The 17,151-nt window shown below is 54.1% G+C and overlaps 2 protein-coding genes across 2 annotated transcripts; both read right to left on the bottom strand.

Annotated features, from left to right (window-relative positions):
- Positions 1-776: 776 nt before the first annotated feature.
- LOC147529021 (transcription factor SOX-17-like) lies at positions 777-2,346 on the bottom strand. The gene is made up of 2 exons (XM_086609283.1): positions 2,049-2,346; positions 777-1,708 (listed from the first exon to the last, which is right to left on the bottom strand). Exons 1-2 carry the CDS (start codon positions 2,344-2,346, stop codon positions 777-779), a joined length of 1,230 nt encoding a protein of 409 aa, XP_086465409.1.
- Positions 2,347-9,415: 7,069 nt separating this feature from the next.
- Positions 9,416-10,985, bottom strand: LOC147529020 (transcription factor SOX-17-like). The gene is made up of 2 exons (XM_086609282.1): positions 10,688-10,985; positions 9,416-10,347 (listed from the first exon to the last, which is right to left on the bottom strand). The coding sequence occupies exons 1-2, from the start codon at positions 10,983-10,985 to the stop codon at positions 9,416-9,418; spliced, it is 1,230 nt and encodes a 409-aa protein (XP_086465408.1).
- Between the last annotated feature and the right edge of the window lie 6,166 nt (positions 10,986-17,151).

The raw sequence follows: 17,151 nt of genomic DNA, 5'->3' as shown, positions 1-17,151 counted from the left end.
AGCAAAATCTCCTTCACATGATTCACAAGCATCCAAACCCAGTGGGCTTCCAGGCACATTTTAAAAGTAATATCTCAAACTTACCTAGCTTTTGTTATGGAGACTATACTTTCGGGGATGTTTTTCCCAATGCATTAATGACAATCGCAAGTTCCAGTTGGCACTTACAAACCAGAAAAAAAATGCAAAAAACGCAGTTCTCTACAGTCACATGTTCTGTACTCCAAGCAACACACAGCAGCACAGGTCCAGACATTCAGCTCTGTAACAGGAATACAGCCACAATTGGGAACAAGCACCTTTGTTCCTAGAGACCGTTTTAGAGCCACTGTCACAGTGAGAGAAAGTGCCACACAGTTATCTGCATTCGCTTTACTCCACCTTGGGGCATGACTGATTTGACTTTAGATTAGTCTCCCTAAAAAGCCATGTAGCCAAGAAGAATGACAGAAACAGCTGTACATAAATTTATTTTTCTGAAACCAAAAAAAGGATAGTTAAAAACAGCGAATAGAAACGTGTTCTGGGCAAACAAGTAATGATGCTGATGTTGCAATAACGATAATTTTGGGCATGGACTTAAAAAACGATGTAAACACGCTGGCACACCAGTCGAAAAACAGTTCGAACCATGCTTTTAATCTGCACGATAGTAGCACGTTTCCACCCAGACGAAGTTTGCGAAACTCTCCCGAGAAGATCCAAATAAATTACATAAATAGGAGCGGGGCCGGGCCCCTCCCTGCCAGTCCGGGGCGCGCTCCCGAGCGAGTCCCTCACAAGTCGGGATAGCCGCAGTAGTAGACGGCGCTGCTGGCGTCCGACACGGCCGACGAGATGGGCCCCGCGCCCTCGGGCGCCGGCAGCCCGGCGGCGTCGTGGCCGGCGAAGGGCAGCCCCAGCTCGGCCTTGCAGGCGAAGCGCAGGTACTGCTCCAACTCGGTGCGGTCCACCTCACCCAGCAACTCCTCCTGCGGCAAGTGCTCCAGCTGCTCCCGGCACGGCGCCGCCTCGGGCGGCGGCGACGGCTGCCCCACCGCCCCCGGCGGCAGCGGCGGCGGCAGCGGCGGGCCGCGCCCCGGGCCCGGCGGCTGGCACGCCTGCCCGTAGTAGGCGTGCAGCGGCGCCGGGCAGCCCAGCAGCCCCTGCAGCGAGCCGCCCGGCCCCAGCGCCTCGCCGCTCGGCAGGTGCCGGCGCAGCGCCGCGCCCGCCGGGCTCTCGGCCGCCGCCGGCGGGTACTCGGCCGCCGCCGGGTGCGGGGCGAAGCCGTAGGGCACCAGCGCGCACTCCTCCTGCAGCCCCGCCGCGAAGAAGGGCGCCTCGCTCTCCGCCGCGTCCAGCGGCGACGGGTCCGGCGTCGGCAGGCTGTAGCCGTCGAAGGAGGCGCCCAGCGCCGGACAGTCCCGGTAGTGGCCCGCGCCCGCCGCCGCCGCGTAGCCCTGCTCGGCGTACGGCAGGCCCAGGCCCTCCACGCACATCCTGCCGCCGCCGCCGCCGCCGGCCTCGCTGCTCAGCCCGGGCCCCGCCGCCTCCGCCAGGCCGTGCTGCAGGAAGCCGCTCTCCACCCGCTTCAGGCGCTTCACCTGCTTCCGCCGCCGCGGCCGGTACTTGTAGTTGGGATGGTCCTGCATGTGCTGCACCCGCAGCCGCTCCGCCTCCTCCACGAACGGACGCTTCTCCGCCAGCGACAGCGCCTTCCACGATTTACCTGCGTCCACGAACACCGTCACATCGACCGCCCGCCGCCGCGCACCGACGCCCAGCCCCGACAGCCGCCGCCCCCGCCCGCAGCCCGGCCTCGAGTCCCGAGTCCCGCCCGGGCGCCGGCTCCTCGCCCCCGCCGACGCCCCCGCCGGGACCCCCGGCACACCGGGAGCCCTCGGCCCGCCGGCCCACGGGTGCCCCCGGCACTCGCCTGCAGCCCGGACCCCGAGTCCTGTCTGGGCTCCTCGCCCTCGCAGACCCGCCCGCCGGGACCCCTGGCCCAGTGGGACCCTGGGACCCCGGCCCACTGGGACTACCCACCCGCTGGGACACCCCCCGCTCACCCAGCATCTTGCTGAGCTCGGCGTTGTGCAGGTCCGGGTTCTGCTGCGCCAGCCGCTTGCGCTCGTCCTTCGCCCACACCATGAAGGCGTTCATGGGCCGCCGGATCCGCGCCTCGCTCTTGCTCCGGCCGCCCGCCGCCCCCGACGGCGCCGCCTCGCCCTTCGCCTTCGCCTCGCCCAGCGGGCTCAGCGACTCTGCCCACGGGCAGGGGCCCATGGCCGGCATCATGATGGGCAGCGAGCACCGCCCCTGCGCCTGGTCGTCGCTGCTGGCGTAGCCCGCATCGGGGCTGCTCATGTCGGGACGCGCCGAGGCCGACAGCTCCGCCGGGGCCGCGGGACGGGCTGGGCGCTCGGGCCCCGCTCGCTGCTGCCGGCCGCGGCCGCCCGGCCCTATTTGAGCCGCGGCGCGTCCAATGGGGCCGCGGGGGCGGTCGCGCCGCCGGACGGCGGCGGCGGCTCCTGCTGCGGCGCGGGGCGGCCCCCGGGGCCCCTCCCGGCCCGGCACCTGAGCAGGTCGCAGCAGCCCTCGCGGCTCTCCCCGCTCCTACAGCCGGCTGTCCCGTGGTGGCGGCGCGGAGATGCCTCGGTGCATCCCCGCTCCCAGCCGCGGCGGCGTAGCCGCGTGCACAGGGAGAGATTTCTTCCCATGTGGCGGTCACTGTCGCTGCTCCGCGGGATCCTCTCTTGCCTTTCACCTTCTCTGTGCTGTGCTTCCTCGGCACGTTAGCTTTGTTAAATCACGGCATGTTTAAAAGTAGGCCGACTCTCAGTTCATCCGAGTATTTGGAAAGGCTGTGAAGACTCTACTGTTTATTTTCCTAAAAAAAAAAAAAAAAAAATTTGCTTGTTTGTTTGCGGATTGTTTTTATGACTGTCCGACTGCCATCGTTGTGAACTCGGTCCTGATAAATGGGCCATGCTCATCAGCTGTAGAAATTCTTCTCTTTAAAGCCTTCTAGTATTTGATCATCTTTCCAATCGGACCTGTAACCCTATTTTTATTGCGTGCCACGAAAGTTATTTTATTAGTGCCATGTTTCATGGGGGGTGAGTGCGGCCGAGTGATCTGCAGCCTTGGCAGGACCTCGAGTGTATTTGTTGGACCATTTCGTTCTGCAGCATAACTGTACGAGCCGAAAACATGCGTGCCTTTACACATGAACTTACATCTTCTTATTTAAATCAAAAGGCTGTGTAGTTACGGAGGAGGAGGCGGAACTGAATAAATCGTGCCCTCGTTAATTAAGTTTGCCGGCCGTTAAGGATAACGCCTTTTTTCCCTCCCGTAAGGCGCGTTTTTCCTTGCCCGCCTCTCTCTGCCGGCTACGCGGCGGGCGGCGGGGCCGGGCGGGCCGTGCTGCCGCCGGGGCGGGGCGGTGACAACCGGGCGGGGAGCGGGGTCGGGAGCACCCCCGACGGCTCGCTGCCCTCTGGGAATCCCTTGTATTCCTTTCGCCGACCGACACAGGAATTTTTAAGGCATCTTCCAATTTCTTGCCCGTTAGTCTGTGTTCGTGATTCGTTTGAAGTCGAGACTAAATAATTTTGTGTTAGTTCTTAACAAAAAACAGCGCTGTGTGAGTTATTTAGTCCTTCGTCTTCCACATGAAGTATGGAACTGGGAACCCGGAAAAGCGAATAGAAATGCCTGCAGGCTGGGAAGGGGCCGGGAGGCGGAATAGGTACTCGAGGAACGATCCAGCGGCCGTTTAATGATAATAGTGATAACGGTGTCAACTTCAGTTTGACAGAAATCCGTTCGGACAGAAATTATCTGAATATATTTGTATTAAAACCCTTTAAACTGCAGGAAAGAACAGCTTCTCCGATCCAGTTTTTAAGACAAAAATATATAAATCTTCACTTGTATTCTTCAGACACGTATTTTACATTTTCCTAGTTTAGAAATACGCAGCTGCCCCGCTCCGTGCTGTAACTGGGATCCGATTTTCAGGGGGAAAATTGTCGTCCTCAAGGACAGGGGCGGAGGGGACAGCACCTCTCTTGCCACTCTGCGTTGCTTTTAGTCTTCGAGCCTAGAGCCGCACCGCTGTTCTTCTCGGACACCTGCGCGGCGGCCCCGTCCTCTTCTTCCACCCCTTCGTGCCCGCCACGGCGCTCGCCGTCGGTGCTGTTCGGCAGCGGGACCGAGAGGCCACCGCGGGCTCTGCCGCTAGGAGAGGCCGCCGGGCGAGAGCGGGCGGCGGCAGGTCGCCCCCTGGGTCCTCTGCCCGCAGGCTGCGCCTTCCCTGCCGGCCCAGTGAGCCCGAGAACTGGCGCCCGCTGTCTCCGTCTGGAGCGGGCTGGAGAGACGGGTGCCGAGTATTTGGGCAGGAGTCACGCAATCTCCCGAATGTGCTGCAGTTTTGATTCGGCAGACACGAAATGGGCCGACCCGGTCAAATGATAGCCGACCGGGTCACAGCACCGCCCGGCGACCTGAGGGGGGGAGGAATCACGTCACGGAATTCGTTCACAGCACGTAAAGACTTGACAGCGTGAGTTTATCCCATAAAGCGGCTCTACCGATCGCCATCGTCAGCAGCAGCTCCCCTGAATACGAATGATTTCCGCCCAAAGCAGATATTCAGTAGCATAAAGAAAGGACGTTAGGAGAGGCATACGTCACATACTCCTCAAAGAAGAGTGGCTTGCAAACGCGTTTCAGCAATAATAGAAGCAGGTAATTCCACGCGGTTTTCAACCTTGGGACTCCACAAACGCCTACGGGACACTGCGATCCGGAGTGAGAATAAATCATCAGTTAGTGCCGAGAGCAGCGGGGACTGGGTGATTCTGCACCCCTCAAAGCAGAGGGAACAAATAACTCACCTTTTTCTTACACGAGTTTGGCGCCAACGCCTCCATAACCTGTCGTTGAACAGCGCAGAAACTGTTTGTTCCCGTTGACAACCACTTTTTTTTTTTTTTTTTTCTTTTGCAGAAGGTGTGGGCTGTGAGATTTTTTTTTTCCCAGCGCAATGGATGAAGCGGGATAGATTCAGCAGCATCCAAACTAGAGACAAATCACTCAGCTGTCAGCAGGAACAAGGAGAATTACACAGCATTTGCTCTAGGACACGATTCACATCTTAGTTGAAATCTCTTCGTGCCACGGACCTCCTGTGAGCTCCTGAGTAAATCATTCAGGATAAAACACATACACTTAAAGTATCAAAAAATAGCCGCCTGTGAGAAGCCTCGGCTGGTCAGTGCCCTGTGCTGGACGCAGAGACAGTTGCCGTATTTAAAAGCCTCTCTGTGCAAACAAACAGAAGGCGAAAGGCACTGTCCTCTTTTTGTAGACGCGCAGCTGAAGCGAGGCGATTGAGCTCTGATCTTGCAGGCATTTAATTAGCCAACACGTTAATTCTCTGTCTAACGTTGAGCATACGTGGGTATGTGAGTACTGGAATTCCCAGGCCCGTCCTGCCGCGCGTTGCTCGGAGCAGCACTGCCGAGGCAGCGAGCCCTTGTCAGGCCCTGGTGCGCGCTGGCGTCCGAGCCAAGAACCCGGGGAGCTACTCGCGCCGCTTTGCTGTCCCGTTTGAACCGCCGGGCAAGTGCAGCTGGGCCCCGGCAGCAGGCCTCCAGGGGAAGCAAAGCCCCGAGGGCTGCGGGAGACGCACAGCGGGGAGGCCCTGGCCACGCAGCCGCCTCTCACCGCGGGCTGCGGGCAGCGCCACGGGCGGCGCGGGAGCGGGTCCCGGGAGGGGAAGAACGGTGACCCCTCGGTTGCTGTACCGCCGGGGACCCTGCGCAGCCCCCTCCGGCCCCACCAGCCGCTTGGGCACCGTGCTGCTTCCATCTAGGCTTGTCACGAGGTTGCAAACGACCTGTGGCTGCCGCCCGCGCTGGGTGTCCCCGCGCTGTTTGCAGCGGTGTCACCACCCGCTCCTGCGCGGCTGGCTGTGGTTTTCAGGACACCTTCCCCTGCAGGCAAGCTAAAAGCAGGACTTTTTTATGTCCTTCGCAGGCAATGTAAACAGCGGGGTAGGCGGGAGAGGTATTTATTCCAAAACATGAGAAGGGTCGCCTATTAAAATAAACTCGCCTACAGGGAGGAATTCTGCAGCAGTATCTCTGCTAATGTCTTCTACGGATTGCCCTCTTTCTGGTTTGAAAAGCACGCAGCTACCAGAAACGGACACAAATCCTCTAAGTTGAAGTAGTTTATTTCCAGAGCACAAGAGCACTGCTCCTGACAGTTCCAGTCCTAGCGATTCTCCGTTAGTCAGCGTGTTTTTATTCTCGCCTCCTTACCTCTCCCGGCCACCTGCCCTGTACAGGCGAACTCTGAGCTGGTTTTAATTCAGTGCCTCTCTTCGAAATTTCTTTCTTTTGGATTAGGCCTACTTACTTTTCTACCTATTTAGCTAAGGAAGAGAGAGCACACGCACGCGCACAAAGAAAATAAAAGAAAAAAAAAAAGAAAAAAACTCCTCCGATTGCAGTGCGACACCCACATATGGAGCTGGTCTGTGTTAGGAAAAACCGAGATCCGACTATGGACCTCACGAAACACGACGAACTGGTAAGAGAGGGACAAGAAAAAAAAAAAGATGAGCTGAATACCTTTTGGGCACAAATGGCTCGAGTGAGCTACAGAAAGCACTCACCGTCCCGATGAGGAGGTGCCTGAGGTCGCTGCCCTGCCAATGCCGAGAGCACCTGTTTGGCAAGGTTAGAGAGGCGTTTAAAGATGTCACCCTGTCTTTCTGGCTTACTTTTGGGAGCAAAGTAAGAACCTCTAACGCAAGAGCAGGCGCGGTGTCCAGAGAGCGAATTACCCTGGGTGCAGAGCCGGGAACGCGGTGGCAGCGGCGGCCCCCGGCTCTGAGCGAAGGGGCCAAAAGGCACCTCGGTCGCTGGCCCACGCTCCTGCCTGCTCCACAGCCGCCCGAGGCGGGCAGTGACCGCTCCCACCGCGGAGCTTCAGAAAATTTTGCTTCAAGTATATTGGCAGTGCATAAACCTACCGCATTTTAGACAGGGTAAAGAAGATTCAGACAGATCTTCTCACAGGAAGGAGGGGGAAAAGCTACACATCTGGATGCATAAAGGAAAATAATGCTCCTTAGACCTGAATCTGCAAAAGCTCTATGCAAAGTGTTGCTGTAAGATCTGCTTGTACATCATGACCACCCACTGTTTGGCACCCAGGACTGCTATACTGGCCAACCCTTTTTCCAAAACCTATACATTTATTTAACATAATTTATTGTCAATCACTTTCGGTATTATTATAAAAAATAAGTGGAAGGTTTTCAACCTTCGTCAGGAAACCACTTACAGTCTCAAGTTCGCTTCAGCTTTCATCTGCCGACAAGGTCGGGTGACGGAGAGAGGAGCAGAGCGGAGCGGAGCGAAACCTGCGCCTAAATGATAAATTACAAGAAATGATGGTCAGAATTATCGAAAGCATAATAATGATTTATTTCCGAAAACAACCAAAGTGATCTTCCTCCAGAAAGTCGTGAACGTGTGCGAAAAGGGCAATACGAATTTAATTAAATCCTGTAGGTTAAAACTGTATAATAAAAGAAAAACTCCACAAACACAAAACCATATTTTCTCATGCATATTTCTTTACTGGGTTTACGTATCTATGCTTCGGAACACGTTATAAATTTTAATAAATTAAAGTATCAAGAAGACATCTAATGTCTTTGTCCTGAGGTACCGCCCCGTGTTCACGTGGAAGACGAGTGAGGAGAGTGGCAGGGTGGGTATCTTAGGTATAGCTCAGAGAGCTGAAGACTGTTTCAAAAGTAAAATGGGAAGATTAAGAAACTAGAGTAAAGCGTATTTTACAGAATACTAAGGGCTTGAGCGCGTTTTAATTCAAGATACACTAATAGTCTGCAATTACGTATTCAATTTTTGCCAACGAGGCCATGCTCGAAACTCGCCGGCCGAGGCAGCTTGCTTCCGGGTCTGTGTACGCTATTTTATCTTTCACCGGTACAAACATAAGACTCTTTAAATGCAATTTGAAAATGTACCCAATTTAATTTCCCGTCCTCACAGAAGACAGGTTAATCAGCGGGCAAGTCTGCCACTTCGGCCCCGGTCCCTCCTCCCCAGGGCTCAGTTCCACAGCTTTATCTTAGAAAGCAAACGACCCAGATGACTGTTCCCCCTCCCCCCGATTTAAGTAATAAACATAATAACTTTATCAGTCCCACCCCACAGCTGGACTCAGTCCTACCGTCTAAATGAAAGCGCCTTTTTTTTCCCACTTAAGTTTAAGTGCGGAGCGCGTATTTGTCAATCACAAAGTTATTTCTGTCTATAGTCGCCATGACGTAGCATAAGGAATTTCCTTAGGAAAGAAAAGGTGAGTTGCTTTGACGTACGTATGGTTGAAGGTGTTGCCTTGGTTGGGTGCCCGGGCGGGCTGCTCCTGGCCAGTCTCCTCCTTTAGAGGCTCGTATCGAAATTTTTCACCTACTTTGAACCCCGATTTGCTGCTCTCGTTCTCCGCAGCGGAGATGTGGCGTCCCCCGCTGCTACCTCCTTCGCCGGCGCAGCAAGGGCAGCTACTGGGCAACGAAAGACATTCTCTCCGGGAGGTGCTTTAACCAGCGCTTATCCAGACATTTCAGCAAGCCGTGATTCTTAACGGCATCTAATGTGTTCACAATTACATGAAAAACTGACCCAAACACGAACCGACTTCGGTAAGAGCTTTCTTATAGTCTGTCTACACTTCAAAAGTGAAACAGGTCAACTTTTAATTTTTTAATTCAGTCGTATTAATCGACCGTCTATTAAATTATCAATAAAGATAAAAAATAAAGAACAGTGTCGAGTAGACAGTTTTGAAAGCTTAAAGTTTTTTTTTCTATAATGTAAGCAAGAGACAGAAGACGACTATGTCTACGGAAAGGGTGACAGGACCTAATGCTTAGTGCGAGGGACATCAATAAAAGTAGTTGAAAAAGGAAAAACAATCGATTACGAAAGACGATAACATCTCTTTGAGGAGATACCAGCAACCAGTTTTATTATTTTCCCTTTATTTGTAAAAGTGCAAAATTATTCTGTACAAATCCAACATATAAAAACCAGCACTCTGTACAACATTATAAAAGTAAATGGATCTCTAACAAGACCTCAGAAATTGTATTCCACGTGTGTAACTGGTATCACGATTCCATAGAAGGAACAGTTTTATATGTCACTGTCGGACAGCGACGGTAAGATCTGCACCGCCTGGACAGTGAGACGGCGCGTCGCCTTTTAAACCTCGAGCAGGTCACGGATACCCGGTCAGTTCTCAAGATCCAAATAAATTACATAAATAGGAGCGGGGCCGGGCCCCTCCCTGCCAGTCCGGGGCGCGCTCCCGAGCGAGTCCCTCACAAGTCGGGATAGCCGCAGTAGTAGACGGCGCTGCTGGCGTCCGACACGGCCGACGAGATGGGCCCCGCGCCCTCGGGCGCCGGCAGCCCGGCGGCGTCGTGGCCGGCGAAGGGCAGCCCCAGCTCGGCCTTGCAGGCGAAGCGCAGGTACTGCTCGAACTCGGTGCGGTCCACCTCACCCAGCAACTCCTCCTGCGGCAAGTGCTCCAGCTGCTCCCGGCACGGCGCCGCCTCGGGCGGCGGCGACGGCTGCCCCACCGCCCCCGGCGGCAGCGGCGGCGGCAGCGGCGGGCCGCGCCCCGGGCCCGGCGGCTGGCACGCCTGCCCGTAGTAGGCGTGCAGCGGCGCCGGGCAGCCCAGCAGCCCCTGCAGCGAGCCGCCCGGCCCCAGCGCCTCGCCGCTCGGCAGGTGCCGGCGCAGCGCCGCGCCCGCCGGGCTCTCGGCCGCCGCCGGCGGGTACTCGGCCGCCGCCGGGTGCGGGGCGAAGCCGTAGGGCACCAGCGCGCACTCCTCCTGCAGCCCCGCCGCGAAGAAGGGCGCCTCGCTCTCCGCCGCGTCCAGCGGCGACGGGTCCGGCGTCGGCAGGCTGTAGCCGTCGAAGGAGGCGCCCAGCGCCGGACAGTCCCGGTAGTGGCCCGCGCCCGCCGCCGCCGCGTAGCCCTGCTCGGCGTACGGCAGGCCCAGGCCCTCCACGCACATCCTGCCGCCGCCGCCGCCGCCGGCCTCGCTGCTCAGCCCGGGCCCCGCCGCCTCCGCCAGGCCGTGCTGCAGGAAGCCGCTCTCCACCCGCTTCAGGCGCTTCACCTGCTTCCGCCGCCGCGGCCGGTACTTGTAGTTGGGATGGTCCTGCATGTGCTGCACCCGCAGCCGCTCCGCCTCCTCCACGAACGGACGCTTCTCCGCCAGCGACAGCGCCTTCCACGATTTACCTGCGTCCACGAACACCGTCACATCGACCGCTCGCCGCCGCGCACCGACGCCCAGCCCCGACAGCCGCCGCCCCCGCCCGCAGCCCGGCCCCGAGTCCCGAGTCCCGCCCGGGCGCCGGCTCCTCGCCCTCGCCGACGCCCCCGCCGGGACCCCCGGCACACCGGGAGCCCTCGGCCCGCCGGCCCACGGGTGCCCCCGGCACTCGCCTGCAGCCCGGACCCCGAGTCCTGTCTGGGCTCCTCGCCCTCGCAGACCCGCCCGCCGGGACCCCTGGCCCAGTGGGACCCTGGGACCCCGGCCCACTGGGACTACCCACCCGCTGGGACACCCCCCGCTCACCCAGCATCTTGCTGAGCTCGGCGTTGTGCAGGTCCGGGTTCTGCTGCGCCAGCCGCTTGCGCTCGTCCTTCGCCCACACCATGAAGGCGTTCATGGGCCGCCGGATCCGCGCCTCGCTCTTGCCCCGGCCGCCCGCCGCCCCCGACGGCGCCGCCTCGCCCTTCGCCTTCGCCTCGCCCAGCGGGCTCAGCGACTCTGCCCACGGGCAGGGGCCCATGGCCGGCATCATGATGGGCAGCGAGCACCGCCCCTGCGCCTGGTCGTCGCTGCTGGCGTAGCCCGCATCGGGGCTGCTCATGTCGGGACGCGCCGAGGCCGACAGCTCCGCCGGGGCCGCGGGACGGGCTGGGCGCTCAGGCCCCGCTCGCTGCTGCCGGCCGCGGCCGCCCGGCCCTATTTGAGCCGCGGCGCGTCCAATGGGGCCGCGGGGGCGGTCGCGCCGCCGGACGGCGGCGGCGGCTCCTGCTGCGGCGCGGGGCGGCCCCCGGGGCCCCTCCCGGCCCGGCCCGGCCCGGCCCGGCACCTGAGCAGGTCGCAGTGGGCAGCGCGGGTAGCGCTGCCCCCGCCCCCGCGGCCCCGGGGGCGCCTTCGGGGGAACCGACAGCTCATTCGTAAGCGTCCCTCTGACTTCGGCCCTGTGCCCCGCAATGGCAGCAGAGACCGGCTCACCGGGGCCTGGCGCTGCCGTCCTGTCAGCGGGCAAATACCCGCCCGCCACCGGCCCGGCCTGAAGGGGACAACCCTGAGCAGAGGAGACACGAAAGAGGTGGAAGGGACAGATCATTTCCAAGCGTATCGAGATACCGTGTAACACCCGGTGCTTCAGTAGCAGAGAGAGTTGTAACGCAAGTTGGGAAGAATAAGCCAAGTCATCCCCTGTGTCCCACACTTCAGCTTCCTACCTAGCACTCCTTTAGCGTATTTTACCTCGTAAGCCCATGAAAGACGTAAATTGCGTGGAACAGTGGGGTACTGAATGCACAGTAAAGCCTGTGAAATATATCCTATCCCACTTTTTCATACTTCGTAATAAAGGTATTCAGTATCTGTCAAAAGCGCAAATATTCATTGTATGTAGTGTAAGTTGACTTAGTTATTATTTAAGTTGAGCTGTGCAGTATGTATTGCTCGTTGCATTGCCTTGTTCAAGATTTCTGTGATTTGCTTCAGTAAATAAGCTGTAAATACAAACAGATGTTTGTAAAAAGTCAGTACTTCAGAATAGACACAAATTCTATCTATCTCGCTACCACTTATGTTCTTCTTTGGCATACAAACTCATCTAAAACACGGCGTTTTCACGGGCGGTCTGATTAATATTTGCACTGTTGTGTGGTGCTATTAAATGCATCAATGCTTATTTGAGCAACCACTGAGCTTTAAACTGAAGATCAAAGAGGTTTATTTGGTTAAGGAGACTTTTGTTTGGGTAGTCACTTCGATCAAATAAACCAATATTATAAGAATTCTCGCTGAAATTCAATGAATGAAGCCAGCATCACTATTAACTTAGTCTAACATCGAAATTCCTGTTTCGTGCAAGGTAAAACCTGCTTCTTTACGCTTGACGTCCCGTAGATACCCGGGATAGAAGAAAAACGCGGTGGCAAGGGGCAGCTGCCCGGGACTAACTCCGGGGAGGGGAATTTTCGAGGCACTTCTGCATTCGTGCTTTCTGCTCCCCTCTATTTGTTAGAGATTATAAACAAGCGATATATTTCCAGACTAACGGTATCCTGTATTTATCCCTGTTGCGAAGAGTCGAAACTATTGCCAAAAGCATCTGCCTAAAACCAAGCAAAGAGGTTTTAGGGTTTTTGTTTTTTTTTTTTTTTTTTGGTTGGTTGGGTTTTTTCCCCGTTCAAACACACGCACCAGTCCGACACAACGAGAGGCAGCGGCTCCAAGAGCTCCGCTGTTCTTCCTTCTACCAGGTGCTGTAAAAAGCAGCGGAGGCGAAAACAATGTTGCTGCACACATGTACGTGTAAATTGATCTCGTACTAGTACATGATAACGCCATTCTTGCGAAAGTATAACGCATTTAAAATTGATTGTAAAAGAAGTCGGTCGGGACATACTCAGCTTGCAAAGCCGACCGTCATCACAGAATGCTCGTTAGGAATTAAACGCTTTTCCAATCGTGTTTAGTGCTACGCCTTTGGGACACTACCTTAGAGCGTACCTTTCCAAGGCTGGCGTGCCAGTGACTTTATTTTTATCTCTGAGGTTGTGACATTTCCCGACCCGACGTGCTGGGACTCAGAGCCCTTAATCCCAGGCCCGCTGCCCGAGGACAGGGCACGCACCGAGGCACTGCCGATACCCGGAGAAAATTCTAAATTAAACACAATCCGAATGGTGTCTGAAGCAAAATCACGCAGGAGGAAAGTGTGCACGTTTTTCCCTGCAGAGAACAGAATACTCAGCTGAGGGGGGAAAGCAAGATGACTTCCAAGCAAAACAAAAACCAAGGCGGCAACAGTATGCTTCCCTGACGAAGTCGGTCCCTTTCCAGTGACTCCCAGATCAGTTCCCAGCTCACGTCGTATTACTGACTCGGACAGAACTGACCGCCTAGGAGTTTAACACGTAGAAGAGAGTATTACCTTTTTTACCAGCCGATCTTGTTAAGACGCCAAACTGTCCCTTTACTCTATTTAGCAGAAACATTTTCGCGAGCCAAGGGAACAAATCCTGTAAGAGCTGGCACTGGAAAAGTTCAGCGAGTAGAGGGATTGCTTACAAATACGCTTTACAGCAATTTTGGGGCTGTCACTTCCAGCAGAAAAGAAAATGCTTTTCTATATAATGAACATGAGGTAATAAACTAAGCAAACTGCCGCTGACTTTGTTTGGGAGATTTGTGCAAACTGTTTCTACAGCTCATTGATCTGGGATCAAAGAAAGAAAGGTGTGTTTTGAATCTAAGCCGAGAAAGTAAAAGCTCAGTGGTTTGTACAGAAAATGTTGGCAGTTTGTGACCCTTTCAGTGCCCCTGGCGTCATAAATAGATTATCTCACCTCTTTTCTCGCTTTCTATTTTGGCTCTTTAGGTATTTTTTAATCGGAACTTTAAAACACACCGCGCAGCACTGATTCTGACTCCACTTGCGCTCTCTGCTTCTACCTCGCTTCCCTGAAGCGTCTAGTAAAGAGCTTCTTCTGACGCTCCTGAAACCTCCGCGGTCGCACGACTCCTGGGGTCATTCGTTAACTTTCCCAACCTAACAATGCCGCCGAGAGTTCATCCTTCTGATTTATTGACCTTTTAAACCCGCCGGTACACAGCGCGGGGGCGCGGAGCGGGGATCCTCCGGCGAGAGATGTGTTTCTATTTCAGGTCCATTACAGAACGCGGTGTTGGAAGTGGTGCTCCCAGCGTTATCAGAGCCGACCACAAATGCCACATGAAAAGCAGCAAACATCCGGAGGGTTTCCTGCAAATCGAGCAGTTTCTCAAGACAAGAGACTAAGAGCCTTTTTTTTCCTTTTTTTTTTTTTCTTTTTTTTTTTTTTTTTAAAACGTGTATTTAAAGGCAACAGGCTTTGCCTCTTTAAAGGAGCTCAAAATCGGTAAATGAAAGCAGCCCAGCCCGACAAAGTTGCATGGTGAGATAAATCTCCCCGAATGAAGACTTTTGGGGAGTCTGCGTTAGGAAAAGTGTGTGGATGGCAGAGGCCTTGGTCAGGACTGACCCACTATTAAATGGAAAAAATCAAAAACAAAAAAATGAAAAATGTCCCTTTCAGAAACTCTAAGTATAACCATCGAAACAGGATTAGCTACTTCACAGCCAAGTAGTAGTCCCCAGCATTTGAGAAGTTACTGCCTCGCCTGCGTCAGGTTAATCTGCAAATTGCTTTCTAGCAGAGGCACACGAACCCTCAAACCCGCAGAAAACTTGCTGCAAAAGCCTTGCTGCTCGTAACTGCACGCAGCACATGTAGCGAAGCCGCTTCGGTGGAAAAAGGTGCCCTGGCCCTGGGCTTGGCAGTCGGGGGGACAGACAGCCGGCTGGGCGAACAGCACGGTTCCGCCCAGCAAGCTGCCTGCGTCTGTGCGCGGCTGCTTTGGGATGTGTTAAGCACCGACGTTCCCGTGTTCTAGGACCTAAAGGCGTCCGGCGAGGGGCGAGTCCGTGCGTGACCCCCGCTCCCAGGTAAGAACGCTTTCTCCTTCCGGCGGACCCGAGCGGGATCCCCCCGCCGAGCCCCCCGCCCCCAGCAGCCCCGCGGCCGGCGGGCCGGGGGTCGGGCCGGGTGTGGGGCGCTGCCGGGCGGGAGGCAGCGTGGCCCCGGCTCCCGCCCCCCGTCGCCTACCCGCGCCCTGCCCCGCTCGGCCCCTGCCCCCGGCGCTCCCGCTGGCTTCCCCGAGGGGCCGCCCGCTTTCCCGCCGCCCTCTTTGGAGGATCTGGGGTGCGGAGGAGAGCCTCCAGCGCGCCTCTTCCTAGGAACGGGTTAACGCTGCCGCCGACGGCACTGCTTGGGCTGGCTCTAGTGCGGCTGTGGTGCCTTCCCTACCCCCGTCTGGAAACATAAATCAAATGTATGGGGATCCACGGGAAATGGCCTGTTTAACTGACAGGAGTGCTGGGTATTTCTGTAGCATGTATTCCTGATAGACAATACGTGGACCCAAACAAATCCCGATAAAGTCAATGGCAAACGCTTCTCAGGTCAAATGACATTGAAAGGAAGCCCAGAAATGGCACTTTCCTCGAATTGCTCACAATGTAATCCCATCCAAGGCTCGTCACCCGTTATACTCATGAATTTATCCAGTCCTTTAAAATATAAAGATTAACTCATGAGACTAAGATCACAGACCTGTTGCGTTTTTCTCTGTAGAATAAATTGACAACAGTTCGATTCCGTAAGGAGTTCACAACTTCACTACGGCTTGGGCGCCCTGCGCTTTGAGAATGAGTTGCACAGGACCACGAAGCAGTACAATAGCTGGGGCCAGGCAGAACCGCCCTATGCCTGAATTTCCAAGAACAGAAATCCTGTTAGTTTTCATACTTAAGTACAGACAAGTCATTAAAAAAAAAAAAAAAAGGTTTATACAATACTGGAGCCACTCCAAAAGATGAGGAATCTGAACTGAACTAAACAATTCGGCCTAGCCTCTATTTGTATTTATGCTGGTTTTATGTCAGCAGAGCTACTGCAAGCTTGTACTAATATAAGATTTATCCTGACATGCTACATGCTAAGGTAATGGCTTAGTGAAGCACAAGTCACGTAACTGTACAATTAAAAAGCTGATCCCAGTTACACTGGAGTGAAATAAATTTCTTCATCAGCATTACTCAGCTCCCAGAGTATCCTTAATGAGGCCAGAAGAGTGAATGTCATGAGATATTCTCTAGAAGGTGGGCTCTGCTACTGTATATAATGCTACTGTTGTCCTGTAGGGTGTCTTTATATATTGCTTTCTTTAGTAGCTAGAAATATTTCACAGTAATTTCAGCACACAGTAAAGTTCTTTTGTTCTTTTAAGTTCTTTATTCTTTTAGCCAGAACAGAACTGCTACACTACACAAATGAGAGAGTAGCTGGGCCTGGAGCTGGGCAGTTACTGCTCCATCATGCCGATTACCTATGGTCACAGAAGACATGGTCTGTGATTTTAGTATATGGAAATAATCCTACGCTAGCAGTTTAGCAGGGGAATGTTAGTGATACTAACAACATTATTAAATGGTAATGACTACATCCGAAAGTTAATGGCTTGCCATCTGCAGTTCTGATGTGTCAGCAGTGATGAACAAGTAAGATCAGACAGAAATTAAGAATGGATTTAAACCCTCAACAACACTAAAGCTGAATAAAACCTTTTTTTCCAAGATGGACAATATGATACATTTATTTTTCAGATAAAAAAGTCACTGCTGTCCTTTGTTTTCCTGATTTTAGACATAGAGGTAATGTTGTTAAAAAATATCTGTTCTTACACAACTGAAAAGGGCATTCTTTATAAGCAAGACATATGAATATAAAATTTGATGCTCTTTTTGCAAATCAAAGCACCAAATTGTTTAAGGTTGTAATTTTGAAATTTACTCAGTGGCAAAGCTCTGGATTTTCATTATATCTTTGCAATCACATTCAGTGATTAAGGGCGCTACAACGTCTGACATTTATCTAGATAAATAAACTACAAAAAGAAAAAAAAATCAGGCAGTTGGAAGGTTCAGGAAATGAATTTGATTTCATTTCTTGATAGCTGCAAGTGTTTGGTTTTCTGATATTTATGTCCCTTGAGTAATCTTAATATAGAAAGTGAATTTTATTTTTACCATTAATATTTTAAATATTAACGTATTATTTTCATATTAATTAAAATTCCAGTGATGTCCCATTGAAACACATAAGCAAAAGACACCTGCCCACCTTCCAAATCCAAAACAGTCAGTCTGATTATGTTTCTAATATTATTTACCAACTGACAGCACTTCC

The sequence above is a fragment of the Tauraco erythrolophus genome, chromosome 3 (genome assembly GCF_009769465.1).
Source record: "Tauraco erythrolophus isolate bTauEry1 chromosome 3, bTauEry1.pri, whole genome shotgun sequence".
NCBI classification, from domain to species: domain Eukaryota; kingdom Metazoa; phylum Chordata; class Aves; order Musophagiformes; family Musophagidae; genus Tauraco; species Tauraco erythrolophus.
This window is presented reverse-complemented; position numbering and strand designations above follow the sequence as displayed.

Excerpts from the sequence above, each read along its gene's own strand:
- LOC147529021 (XM_086609283.1), bottom strand. The coding sequence starts at position 2,346 with ATGAGCAGCCCCGATGCGGGCTACGCCAGCAGCGACGACCAGGCGCAG. Across the intron at positions 1,709-2,048 it reads CGAGCTCAGCAAGATGCTGG|GTAAATCGTGGAAGGCGCTG; the intron begins GTGAGCGGGGGG and ends TCGTGGACGCAG.
- LOC147529020 (XM_086609282.1), bottom strand. The coding sequence starts at position 10,985 with ATGAGCAGCCCCGATGCGGGCTACGCCAGCAGCGACGACCAGGCGCAG. Across the intron at positions 10,348-10,687 it reads CGAGCTCAGCAAGATGCTGG|GTAAATCGTGGAAGGCGCTG; the intron begins GTGAGCGGGGGG and ends TCGTGGACGCAG.